This window comes from Corvus kubaryi, unplaced genomic scaffold (genome assembly GCF_017639235.1).
Source record: "Corvus kubaryi isolate FWS band 111438036 unplaced genomic scaffold, C.kubaryi_AGA036_p1.0 37142, whole genome shotgun sequence".
NCBI lineage: Eukaryota > Metazoa > Chordata > Aves > Passeriformes > Corvidae > Corvus > Corvus kubaryi.
The window spans coordinates 595,862-609,737 of record NW_024581036.1 but is presented as its reverse complement, the minus strand read 5'-3'; the positions used below and the strand labels follow the sequence as shown (position 1 = coordinate 609,737).

At 36.6% G+C, this 13,876-nt stretch overlaps 1 protein-coding gene across 5 annotated transcripts in view; it reads left to right on the top strand.

The window, feature by feature from the left end:
- NCKAP1 (NCK associated protein 1) overlaps window positions 1-13,876 on the top strand; it is a 61,668-nt gene that overhangs the window by 23,576 nt on the left and 24,216 nt on the right. For 4 of the 5 annotated variants that reach the window (XM_042021446.1, XM_042021444.1, XM_042021443.1 and 1 more), the window contains 14 exons: window positions 2,039-2,176; window positions 2,814-2,862; window positions 3,337-3,493; window positions 4,082-4,138; window positions 4,666-4,762; window positions 4,989-5,095; window positions 6,143-6,275; window positions 7,542-7,623; window positions 8,029-8,087; window positions 8,648-8,793; window positions 10,069-10,201; window positions 11,869-11,988; window positions 12,246-12,385; window positions 13,562-13,693. In XM_042021446.1, coding sequence (XP_041877380.1) covers window positions 2,039-2,176; window positions 2,814-2,862; window positions 3,337-3,493; window positions 4,082-4,138; window positions 4,666-4,762; window positions 4,989-5,095; window positions 6,143-6,275; window positions 7,542-7,623; window positions 8,029-8,087; window positions 8,648-8,793; window positions 10,069-10,201; window positions 11,869-11,988; window positions 12,246-12,385; window positions 13,562-13,693 — 1,550 coding nt within the window. The remainder of the gene's footprint in view (window positions 1-2,038; window positions 2,177-2,813; window positions 2,863-3,336; window positions 3,494-4,081; window positions 4,139-4,665; window positions 4,763-4,988; window positions 5,096-6,142; window positions 6,276-7,541; window positions 7,624-8,028; window positions 8,088-8,647; window positions 8,794-10,068; window positions 10,202-11,868; window positions 11,989-12,245; window positions 12,386-13,561; window positions 13,694-13,876) is intronic. The other variant, XM_042021447.1, reaches the window with a different exon arrangement.

The window sequence follows — 13,876 nt, the reverse complement described above, 5'->3', positions numbered from 1 at the left end:
ACCTTAATTGGGAGAAACAGAGATAAAAAGTAAATGGAGTTTGTTCTGTCGAAGGCCATTTGTTATAAAATTTACATGAGATTTCTGCTTACATTGAACATCTAGGGCTGGGGATTGATACCCTATTTAAAAGCAGAACCTGCAGAAATACAGGAATGATAAGACCCATTTGGAAGGTGCCATTTTATTCACTAAGGATTAGAAATTAATTAAAAATCAGTTGTAGATCATCTGAGAATAGCTACTTCTGTGTTTTGTGTAGGCTTGTAGCTTGAAATTAAAGAGAGTCACAGTGTTTCTATGAAGTTGGTTGTTTTGTTAGATTGCCGTCCTAGATGAATATGATTTTCTATTTTGTAACCCGAGGGGTTTTGCTTTGTATTGTCCTTAAACTGGGAACCCTGGAGATAACCACTGCCTCTTTAACAGTAGCTCCTGTACTCAAGCTGCTGAGTTGCCTTCACTGAGTTAAAGGAGCTCAATTCCTTTAGTCCATTCTGTACAGATGTTTCTAAGTTTCTGTTCTTACATGGTTGTGTTGCAGTTCTGTGATGTTTTATCTAGGCTGTATTTTCATGTAAGAATACCTTGGAAAAGCTTCAGAAGCCTCGCCAAAGTCAATGTAGATCCTGTTTTATCGCTTCCCATTTGTTCACTAGATTTGCTATCCTGTCAAAGGAAACTAGATTTCTCTGATCAGGACTGACCAACTATTATAAAGATGTTACTTTCTAGGTGCTCGCAAATTAATTGCCTAACAATTACAACTTACTTTGGAATCTTTGGCAGGAGCTTAAGTTAAATTCTAAGTTATTACCTAAAGTTTTTAAGGTTTGCGTTTTTCTTTACCTATTTTGAAGTTTAGGTACTGGTTGTGTTTTACTTCTCTAGTTTTCTTGAGATTTTTCGCTATTTCCTTAAATCTTTTAGGATTGTCAGTAGAAGTTCAGAGTTTTCCAGCTACTTTGCTAAGTGCTCTGAAGTGCAATAGTTTCCAATACTTCAAATTTGTCTGTAATCTTATTGTTGTTACACTTTCCTCTCCATGATTCCTGTCTTGATATGACTTACTTAGCTAAGGATCCCATCTACAAGTAATATTTCCAAGTAATATTACAAGTAATATTACATTTACAAGTAACAACATCTACAAGTAATATTTACAAGTAATAACATTTTAGCAAAGATGCTTTACTTCTCAGTATTATCTTTATTTATGCTCTTGTATTTAATAGTGGATCAGTCCTTTTCATTGAAACATTTGTGAAAATGCCTTTCAGTCTGACTTTTGCTCTTGTGCTTATTTTGTGCTAGAAGTATAAATTGAGGTCAGGGATCTCTTCAGGTGCCATATTGCACTCTCATGGAAATGCACACTTTTAAGTTGTCGTCCCACTGCTTTGCAGCAAACCTGACAGTTGTTTAGTCCTTTACATTAGCTTTGGCAGATGACTTTGGTCTTTTTGCGTGAGTGACTTCTTCTCTCACAGTGCTCAGATCTGTCTCCCTGAGGATTCTTACAAGCACCAGTATTGGTACAAAAGTCAGGGAAAAGACTTTGGATACACTTGCCTGGATAAGCTTAATTTGCTACAAAGATGTTCCTGCAGACAATATCTGGTCAAAACAATTATAGTTTGCTACCAAAGAGGGAAGAACGTACTAAAGGAAGTGGCAGGGAAGGGAGTAACACAACAATTGGAATACTTGAATAAATAATGAACAACTTCCAGTTGTATGTGAGAGGGCTTTTGTGCCTTATTGGTTTTTTTCCATGTCCTCTAATTCTGAATTCAGGATTTTGTAACTCTAGCTAAAAATAGAAATCAAACTCTCTTGTTTCTTTGCATCTTTCCTCTAGCCTGGAGTAGTCTTTTATATGTTAAATAAACTAGATGCAATGGGGTTTAACCTCAGGTTTAATTTCAGAACTACTTCACTAAAATGTTTTGATGACTGTTAGTAATAATGCTGAGGAAACAGCTCTACTGATGAAATAGTACTAACCATTCAAACTAACCATTAGCCTGCTTTCTAGTCCCTTTCAGATGCTCTGATTTCACTCCAGATGGTGTATCCTCGACGAAATCTCTCAGCTGACCAGTGGAGAAATGCACAACTACTGAGCCTCATCAGTGCCCCCAGTACAATGCTTAATCCTGCACAGTCTGACACAGTATGGTCTTTTAATTTATATTATATGATAGAGTTAAGTAAGGTTTTCTGTAAAATAGTTGCCTGTTGAATTACCTCTATGTGACTTTTAATCAGAGAAGTAAATAGGCTGATTAGTTTCTTCTGTTACGTTAACTTGTGCCTTCAGTTTCAGTATTTGTTGACCAAAAGATGAAGGGAAGCAATGTTGACTTCTGCAGCCGTAGAGGGAAGGAATCCTGTGTATCCTCTCAGGTGTTGTGATCCAGGAGACTGGAAATCAGAACTGGTCCTTCCTTTAAAATTTTGTTTGCTCTTGCTGCCTCAGTTGTGATATGAATGGTTATCTTTCTGAAAAAAATTGAAGCTTTAACGGCTGTCAAGTTATGATTAGTATCCATCAAAAGCTTTTAGTTCTTAAATATTGTTAAATACAATGTTTATTGAAAATAAATATTTGTCAAAATTTGTTCAAGGTGGTGGAGGGTATGGAAACTCACATAATATTTTAACCCTCAGTTTCTGAAGTGCTGAAACACTGAATCGCTGTTAGCGGTCAGCAGCCTTCTATGATTCATCAGCATTTAAGGCTTTGTTTGTCCTTTTTTGCTAAAAAGTACTTATAATTAGTGTGCTACAAATTACTGGTTTTTTAACAGATGCCGTGTGAATACCTATCTCTGGATGCAATGGAAAAATGGATCATTTGTGAGTAAAATATTCTGAAACGGCTCATGGTTGTATTAAAAAATCGGTTAACATTTAAAAGACTACTTGCTTTCTGTACTGTACGATACCTGTTGTATTCGAATAAGATTCTGGAGGACTTGATTAAATCTCATTTGTACATACATGCAGTGAAGCTAGAATTCGGCGCATGCTGCTGGAATAGAGTTTGTCATCAGTATGTTCCAGACTTTGACTGGAAGTGAGGGCTTTAGTTATTCTGATGAAAATAGTCAAGTACTATCAGCATGAAGTAATTAATTTTACAAAAATATTGCAAAAATACCTCCATTAGAAATAGGGAGGTATTTTTTATGTATTAGAAAATGTTATTCATTAAAGAGTTTATTAATGATCTATGCAAACTATTTAAGACAAAATACATAATAATCTCACTGTTCTCTTACTGTCTTTGTGCATCTGGTTTGTGACATACATCAATGTGAACTTCTGAAGTTGGATTTATTTTGTGCCATGGAATCCTAAATAGTGATGCTACAGCTTTGAATCTTTGGAAACTTGCACTTCAAAGCAGCTCTTGCTTGGCTCTGTTTCGAGACGAAGTGTTCCATATTCACAAAGCTGCAGAAGATTTGTTTGTAAACATAAGAGGGTAAGCTTTTGTTCTCCTTTCAGCATCTCTACTAAAAACACCCTATTTCTTGAAGAACTGTTTCAAACAGGTTACTTCTGCTTCACACAAGTTCTGCTTAAGTACACAAAGATTTTTTTTTTCCCCCTTGGTATCTTGACTGTTTCTTTAATGCATAAATTTTAGGGACCTGATTTCATAACCACCACACCTTTTTTTATCTCAGTACTGAAAGCCTGGTGAATCAGTCTCTAAAATGGCAAGTCTCTAGGATTAATGATCTCACCCACAAATATGAGGGGAAATTATGTTACGAATCTAGAGTTTGCTTGAGAAATTGCATCTTGCTGCCACTGTTTCTGCAGTACATTATATGAAAACTCAGAAACAAAGCTGAGACCTCTACCAGCAAACACCAGGAGCCCTTTGGTAGAAAGTATTTTTGCCTTGGATATCCAGTTTTGGCATTTCGCTCTGCTCAGGAGCTGATGTGAGTTTTCTGCTGTACCTTGCTTGCGATTACATTGTAGCTCCTCTTAAGTCCCACTCAGCTCTTGCTAAAATGTGCTACTGATTCTTATACCGTATCTGATTGGTTTTTACTTGTAGCTACAACAAGCGTATTAACGACATCAGAGAGTGCAAAGAAGCTGCTGTTTCACATGCGTAAGTGTCTTAAAAAATTTTTCTGACAGATTTTAGTATTGGTTTTCTTAAAACAAACTTATAAAGATGGTACAAACAGAATTTGTGAAATGCTGAATTAGTAATGCATTTTCAAATGAGATCATGTACTGATTGTTCTTTTAAATCTGGATTTGCTTAATGTCATTACCAATTGAACTTCCCAAGTTTTAGATTATTTTTCAAATTATCAGGATGGAATCATTTAGTTTATTCTTTAGTTATGTTTTGTCTGGTTACCAAATGTGAATGCAGATTAAATAGAAATGTTTTAATGTAGTCAAATGCGTATCACAGAGAGGGGGCAGAGAACTTGGGGTTTAAATTTAATGATACTTCAAGAATATACGGTGTTGGTGATGAGGATGCCAATTTTTTGAACCACATTCTTCAAAATTATGAACTTTTGAAGTTGGTATAATAATCTGCCTACGCTTGATCTTAAATGCTTTTGAAAATCAAATGTTCTGTGGCTAGCATAGTGGATAATGTATGTTCTTTTGATGCAGTGGTTCAACGCATAGAGAGAGACGCAAGTTTTTACGTTCTGCACTCAAAGAACTGGCCACTGTCTTGTCTGATCAGCCAGGCCTGTTGGGGCCCAAGGTAATGATGGCTCTTATGGTTTGCATTTGTGCAATCTTCCAGTGTGTTTCTCAATGGTAAATCCAATATTTATTTTCTTTGGGGGGAAAAGACCCCTCACTTCACTCTGACAAAACCTACTTAATTTTTTAAATTCTTGGGTTTTAGAGACTAGTTGCCTCTTGAGTGCATAAACTATCCAGCTGCTGTATATATTGATAAGTTGTGTACAACTTTTGTTTTTCAGGCACTTTTTGTATTTATGGCATTATCCTTTGCTCGTGATGAAATTATTTGGCTTCTTCGTCATGCAGATAATATGCCAAAGAAGAGCGCAGATGATTTCATAGATAAGTATGTTCATTTTTAATGCAATACCTTCAGTACTAGAATTTCACAGACAAAATAAATTTGAAGGCAATGGAATCTCAGGAAAGGTTGGCTATATGGAGCAGTTAGGAGTGTTCAGAAAATTTTTACTTGGGAGTATTAAGTGTCCCATCAAAACAGAAAACTGGAAATACTGTCCTAGAAATTGGAGCACATCAGTAAAAATTCATTTATAAAATAAAAATATTCTATTTAAGTTTTGGTTTTTTAACTCTGAATAGGCAAAAATAAAGCTTTTTTGTGTTGCATTGATCAAATCAATGAAGGAGGCAAGAAAACTTTCAAAAAGCTTTATTTGTTGATTTGTAGAATGTCTCTTATAGCAGAACTGTCTTTTAAATCAGCTAAGCTTTATTTATGTAATATGGCGTTAGTTCACCCTAAACAGATGGTAAAAATGAGAAATATGATTACGAGATCTTACAAGGGTGGTTAGACAGGAGACTTCTCAAGATTATTGAACACAAGGTTGAACTGAAAGACTGCAGGAATTTAAACAAATAACAATCACAAGGCCATTTATAGAGCTGGAGTGGGAAAATCTTGGGTTCTCTCCGCTGGACTTAGGTGCTAAGGAAAGATGGAGGTTCCAGAGCCTTTCTGAAACCATCTTAACCATCCTCATGGCTTGAAAAAAAACCAGAAAAGCCATTATTAAACTTGTATTTTTCAGGTTTTACCACTTTTTGAGAAACAAATTTTTTTCAAGTTGAGATTTACAGAAGGACTTCGTATTCAAAAAAAGAACTGAATATTTATACAAACCTTTGAGGACTACTATGATGGTATCCTGCTAACTTAGTCGCTGTTGAGTGGATTTTGTCTTGCAGAGAAAATTACCTATGTGAGCTCCTTTTACAACATCAACAAATATTTTCATACCGAAATTACCTATTGGTAATTGTTTTAAAAGCAAGGTGTAGGAGGAAATCCCCTTGAAAAGCATCCCATTGATAAAAATTTTAATAATTTGAGTGATACTTGTAAGATTTTTCTTGTCTTTTTGCCTAGGCACATAGCTGAGCTAATATTCTACATGGAGGAGCTCAGGGCACATGTGCGAAAATACGGACCAGTGATGCAGAGATACTATGTACAGTATCTCTCTGGCTTTGATGCAGTGGTATTAAATGAGCTCGTGCAGGTATGGCAACATCATGGTTCTGGGTTCTCAAATGCAAATTTTAACAAGGGCTTTTTGTCCAAAATGACTTCATGAAAGGCATCCCAGTTTGTGGATTTTGATGAACTTTATGGAATAAGACAAATTAACTTGTTCTTTAATTCTGGGATTTAGAGTTGTACTTTCGGTTTGTATATAGAATCACAGAATATCCCAGTTGGAAGGAACCCACAAGGCTCATTGAAGTCCAGTTCCTAGCCCTGCACAGGACACAGTTTTCCAACAATCCCCCCCGTGCCTGAAAGCATTGTCCAAATGATCCTTGAGCTCTGGCAGTATTTGGGCTCTGACCCAAGCCCCAGGAATCCTGCTCAGTGCCTGACCACCCTCTGGGGGAGGAAACTTTTCCTAAGATCCAACCTAAACCTCCCCTGACACAGCTTCATACCATTATGAGTGGTATGAATTTATATACTTCAGTATTCATATAGGAATATTATGAAGCACTGTTATATTTAGAGACAGTGAAACAGGTACTGTCACTGAAGGACTTGTGTAGAAACCTTTTCTTATTTAGACCAACCAAGAAATGATAAACTTTAAGTGCTTTGGTTGTATTACCTAGTGACCCCACTAGATGGAGCCCAAACTGAAATGAGGGGAAAAAATGGACGTGAATTTTAGTTGTCATTAATTCATAATAGCTATCAAGCACCAGATTATACAAGTGATAGAGTGGTAATTTAGATTTTTTCAGCCTTTAGGTTTCAATGTCAGTTATTGCTGGAATTATGAGAAACTTCTGTGTTGCATTATTTAACAGAAATGTGATCCTATTAGTGGCTAAAACTAAAATGATTTTTGTTGGATTTTGTAAAATTTGAATGTTTAGTAAAAAATTTTCGAATTTTTGTAAAAAAAAAATTGAGAGAGGAATTTTTTGGAGGCAAAGTGATGCTGACATGGGCTCCATTATATCCTGCCATGGCCAGGTTTTCTTTGCAGACAGGACAGAAAATGTAGCATGGCTACATTTACTGAAAGATTTTCTCATGTTGAGCTGATGTTGCTTTAGAAGCAATCTTTTCTAGGTATTTGTCATCAACCAATGAATTAAAACATGAAAACTACTAAATAGCACTATTTGAAATATTCCATTGATTGAATTATTTTGTGTAGGTTTTTGAACATTTCAGAGTATAGCTGATGAACGGGGCATGGGTACTGACATTGTTTCGTAAACCAAGTTTAAAGTAATAATAATAATAATAACAGCATTTATTTTAGAATCTTTCAGTGTGCCCAGAAGATGAATCAATCATCATGTCCTCTTTTGTAAACACAATGACTTCACTAAGTGTGAAACAAGGTAAGTTTAAATGATCTTGGAAAATTGGTAACAGACTGGCAGATTCCTCTGAAAAGCTTCATCACTTTTGTTTCCTGTAATCAGTAGAAGCAGATAAAGTGCATTTGTTCCTTTGTTTCTCTTTCATTTTTATATTTGCTTCTTGTGGTGTGTCCCTTTTCCAAAGAATGCTATTGGGTAGTAATCCTACCTTTTAATATAGAAAACATTACACATATTTTCATCTAGGTATTTTAATTTCTTTTGCTGTAACTGCACTGGATCAAAATTCTTGGGTAAAAACATGAGGTTCATTACCCATATCATTCTTTACTACTTTGGGGTTTTTAGAAGGTCTGATATAGTATATCTGAATTTGTAATTGTTTTCTAAGGGTTTTCTGTTCTATATTTTTCCCTGATGCAGTTGAAGATGGAGAGGTATTTGACTTCAGAGGAATGAGATTAGATTGGTTTAGATTGCAGGTAAGAATTGATAAATATGCATGACACTTCACTGACTTAAAACCAAAATATTTCATAGATTACTACTGTTCTAGATTACTGTCACACTGCAAGTGGGTGACAGGCTATCTTAAAATAACCTACTCTTAAACAAATACTTTAACAGATAATTTGCTATGTCTTCATATAGCTTCATCTGCTTTGGGCACTTTTTGCAAATCATCCCTTGGGGGTGTTTATAACAGTTCAGAAATAGAATGTGTTGAGGCTGAGCCATTTGGTGGGTGTGCAGAGTGTGATTCAGCCTGCCTATGCTGGTAAAGGAGTGCTTACAAGTTTGTGTTTTGTCAATACATTTGTTCTGCAGTTTATCTGTGAATTAGTGTTGTATTCAACGGATATTTAGAGACTTCACTGAAAGGCAGTTTGCTTTTTTTAAGCTGTAGTGGAAAGAGAAGGATACCTACATGGTCTTTAAATACTGCGCAAGCAGTATTTAACATTGGTATTGAGCAATAGCAATGGAATTTGCAAAAAAGCAGCTGCAGATATAACATATAAATTGTGTTGTGTCTTTCCAGGCCTACACCAGTGTTTCTAAAGCTTCACTTGGTCTTGCGGACCATAGAGAACTAGGAAAAATGATGAACACAATTATTTTCCACACAAAAATGGTAGATTCTTTGGTGGAGATGTTGGTTGAAACCTCAGATCTTTCTATCTTTTGGTATGCTACTAACCTGACGGTACAATTTTTTTATTACTTACTGTTTGGTTTGTCCTTGCAAGTGTAGTTTTTAAATAGCACACTTCATAGTGTCTTGGGGATGGTCGATTATCCCATACCATTTTTGAGGATTTTGATCTGTTTTGTTGTGTTTGTGCCTAGGATGGCTGCTGTCTGTGCCCCAGCCCCCATCCTCCCTGGTATGGGATAAGGGATGGAATATCTTGGGGATGGTTTATTATCCAATACCATTTTTGGGGGTTTGATCTGTTTTGTTTTGATTTGTGCCCAGGGGTGGCAGCTGTCCCCGCCCCACCCCCATCCTCCCTGGTTCCGGGGCTATGGCGATGTTTGGGAGCCAAGACGCAGTTCCCAGAGGGAGTTGGTGGCGGGGCGAGCGGCAGCCCCTTTCTTCCGGCGCAGGCGGTTCGACTGGACACATGCAGCCGGTATCTCGGACCAGGGGTCCTGCTGTTTCTGTGGGTTTTGCCTGCTGCTTTTTTGGTTTTGGGGTTTTTTTTGTTTGTTTGCTTTCTTTTGTTTGTGGGGTTTTTTTTTTTTTGGTTTGGTTTGGTTTTTTTTGCTTCGGCACTGTGACTGAGTTTGCCGGCTTGGTTTCTTTTGCTGCTCTGCTGTCGGGAAGCCCAGAGCCAGTGCGTGCCCTGCCAGGATCTAGGAACACCCTCATTTTCCTGCCGGGGGGCTGCCCCCCCCTGTCCCCGAACACCCTCCGCACAGCTTGGGGAGGATGGAGGGTGGGGCGGGAACAGCAGCCACCCCAGACACAAACAAAACAAAACAGACCAAATCCCCAAAAATGGTATGGGATAATACACCATCCCCAAGACACGTAGGAAGATAGGCCAGTGGAAGAATCAATAGGAATTTTTGGTTTCTAGAAGAATTAGTTTGAAAAAAGTATTTATGAACATCTGTCAGAGATATTCTCCAAGTAGTCATGTAATTGACCACAAACCATTTTCAGATTCTTCCTTAATACTTTTTTGCAAAAAGTCCAAGTTTTTATAGTGCTTATGTGGTAAATGTCAGAATAAAAATATGATGATGATAATAATAGTGTAAAATAGAAGTCCAAATAAAATGCATGAGAAGTAAATGCAGAAAACAAATGTTATGAAAGCATGGGGCAATTTTTGGTATAACTACAAATCTGATGCTAATCGCATCTGATTTGTGTGAAATAAACCTTATTTGTAGCAAAAATATATATATTGTATTTAAATGTCTGATTAATAACTGATTAATTCTGTTCAGTTTTTATAGTCGTGCTTTTGAGAAGATGTTTCAGCAGTGTTTGGAGCTTCCCTCTCAATCAAGATACTCAATTGCATTCCCACTGCTTTGTACTCACTTTATGAGCTGTACCCATGAACTATGCCCTGAAGAGGTAATTTTAAAATTTTAGTTATTTTCGTCTCTTATTCAATGTAGAGTGAACTAGAGCCGAACAGTTCAAGAAGGTGTTTGTTATGGCAATTTAAGATTTGAGGGAGGAGAGTGCTAAAAATGTAAAAATGAAAGTAAAACAAGTAGATACCTTGTTACATGACTCTTCATGCATAACTCTCTAAATCCTGTTCTGAAGTGAGAAGGCATTTTGATCTTTGCTTTAAGGAGAGATTATGTTAGATACAAAAATTAGATGGCTTTTCAGGCTTAGATGCTAATAAATTCTATATGCCTATTAAAACTTAGAAGCAACCATTTTCCTGTCAAATGGTTTGTAAACTCATAGTTAGGAGAAGAAAATAGGAAGTTGGAGATTCTGTATGGCTTGTTATAGTTTTCTTCAGTAAGAAAAAAAAAAAGTGATACACAGTATAATGCAAGGATTTGTTTGGTCAGAACTGGGTAATGGAAACCCTGTTGGTTATAGTTAGAAATTGAAAAATACAGTGTTGCTTGAAGAAATGGACCCTTTGTTAAAGGAAGCAGTTTGAATCTGAGGAAATTCTTTCTATTTTTGTTGTAATGGCATAAATCCTTTAGTACATTTCCTGTACGTGCCTTGACTTTGGAATTAGTCTGGGAGTTAACTTGGTCGTATTTATGTAGTGCTCATGCAAATGTGTTTTCCTTCTTAAGAGTGCTCATCTGAAACAATTAGTTGCATAAATTTATTGTAATATACACAATACGGGGTTGTGTATATTAAACATACTATTTAACATAACTTATTTAAACATAAACTTCATTGCAATATACATTTATATAGTTATTTTCCTTGTGTGCTTTGCTTTAAATAGCTGCTAATGCTATTTATACTAAACAAGCACTAAAAGGTTTCCAGGAAAGCTTAACCCTTCAGGACAAGAGACATCTTTGAGAACAATTATAGTAACAGTAAAGAATCAGTAGCCAAAGTCCACTGGACACTAGTTACTGTGCATTCAGCTACAGCAAGCACATTTTGTCCCAGCCAGCAGAAATTGAAATTCAGTTTCTGAATTGTATGCCTTGGTAACTATTATCGTATTGGAAAAATAATCTTTGCTGTGCTGTGTATAATGTGTCGTAGTGTGGCTGATAGAAAGTAAACATCAGTGGTGAAAGGAGGATTTCAGCAAGACAGAGACTGTGCTTGTGCAGATCCAGTGACAAAAGAACAGAATCCAGAAATTAATGTAGCAGGGCTTTATCATTGACTTTTTCAGTGGTCTGAAGGACACTGCTTTCTCTGTAGCTTGAGTTGCATGCTCTTTTCCCCCTAGACTTAGTATTGGCACAAATTAATGAAGAGGACATTCACAGAGACCTTGGTGTATTGGACACATTAAAGTAGATTTGCTCCAAAATTAAATATGAAAACCTACTTCTTCAAAATTTTTGGTTTTGCCTCTTTCTACAGAAAATATTTTTAATGGTGACTTTGAAAATTTCATGGTTCAAATTGCTTCCAAAAAGAAAAAAATTAGCCTGGAGTCAAGATTATTGAGGAATAATTAATTTATCATTTTCCATATCCTAGTTACATGATTAGTGAACTGTTCTCTGCAGTGCTGTAAGACCGATGGGAAACTGAAAATTCTGCTTCCTTTTCTCCCTTTTTTACAGCGACATCATATCGGAGATCGTAGTCTTTCCTTGTGTAACATGTTCTTGGATGAAATGGCTAAGCAGGCTCGAAATCTTATCACCGACATTTGCACAGAACAATGTACACTGAGTGATCAGGTGAGTATGGTTGTGTCTATTTTAATTCTCCTTTGAGATTTTCTCCATTCAACTTTCTGGGTTTTTATGGTTCTATTTCCTGTTCACATGTTTTCCCTCTGTTTTGGGTAAGCTTTCTGTTCATAAAATTGAAGGTGATTTGAGCAAGAATTTTTAATACTAATATTGTGTCAAAGGAAGAATGAGTTATTTGTGTGGTGAAGTGTGCTAAAAAATTGGATTTTAATTTGGAGGGGCTATTTCTTTTTGTTTACCAGTTGTTGCCAAAACATTGTGCCAAAACCATCAGTCAAGCAGTGAACAAGAAGTCAAAAAAACAGACTGGAAAGAAAGGAGAACCTGAAAGGGAGAAACCAGGAGTAGAAAGCATGAGGAAAAACAGATTGGTTGTGACAAAGTAAGCTGCTTCTTCTGTTCCTTTCACCTTGAATCCTAAGTCAAAATGTGTTTTTACATATTCAATGCATCTTGCTTAATTTGTTTGAATAAATTTAATTGGCTGTAAGTTCTACAGCTTTGTAGTTTGTGAGCTTATGATGCTTCTGTGGCTTGTATAGAGACTGACTTTTGTTACAAAGGTAATAGGAATGTTTGTCACTTGAATTTATCCCCTTGGCTGTTTCCTGAGCAGAAAGAATCCCTGTGCTGGAGCTAGGCTTCCTGAATAGTCATATTAATTGTGGGCATGTGAGTCCAAGGAGTAGGCGGCATCTTCGATTCTACCTTTAGCACTCTTAAGTACAGGCTGGGCAGGAAGTTCTTGCTGCTGTAAGGCTGATGGCTGACATGGAGTTGTGGCACCAGTGCCTGAATCAAGTGGGGAAGGTTTCCTTGTTAGTGGCTGTAGAAAAACTGAGAGCACCACCAAATCAGTAGCAAAACCAAAAGCAAACCTGGAAGAGGTAAGAGGAAAGGTCAATAAATACAGTTTGGGGTGTAAGAGATTATAGGGTAGGAATGGCTATAAGATAGGTGTAAGGAGAGATCAGAGATCAGGATGGTAGTGTGATAAAAGTATGAAGAGGAAGTAAGCTAAAAAAAGGGAAGTGTTGTGATTGGGGGTGCCTAAATTCACACACTACTGAAGGGGGGCAAGTGGTTTTGCTACAGCTGGAACAACCAAACAGCAGAGAAATGTAAAGATTAGAGAGGTTGATGGAAAAGAACTTAGTTTAAGATTCGTTCCCCCAATATTTTTAGGTTTTTATTACTGCCTACTAGGAAACATTATTTGTATTGTTTAGTTCAGTTAGGGAAAAGTCACTTTAACAGTCTAGTCTTTTTTGGGGGGGGGAGGGGGGAACATATATTTGTATATATGTATATCTCTCTTAAAAAAATAAATCTCATATCACTGTATGCAATGCAGATCAGTATGTAATTGTAGGATGTGTTCTTGGCCAAAATACTGTTTTTTAAATATGCTAGAAAAATGCCTCAAAGCAGAGCATGATAATGAAGGGTTAGACCTGTACCTCCTTTTGAGGCATTATCCATTCAGCATGTGCCTTCCATTATAATATACACTTACGTTATATTAAATATTTTTCTTAATTTCTTGTCTATTCTAAAGCCTGGACAAACTGCATACTGCACTTTCTGAGCTCTGCTTCTCTATCAATTATGTACCAAACACGGTGGTTTGGGAACATACGTTTACCCCAAGAGAATATTTGACATCTCACCTGGAAATCCGCTTTACCAAGTAAGAAATATTGTAGAGTTAGAAGCATTGATACACAAGATAAGCCTTTGCTAGTTTATGTTGGAAATACTGTGTACTTACTACATTAAACTAGGTTTTAAAGGTGGATTGTGAAAACCATGACTAGAATTCCAGCTCAATGATTAAGGTACATATGCAGACATACACAATAGTCAGTTCCTG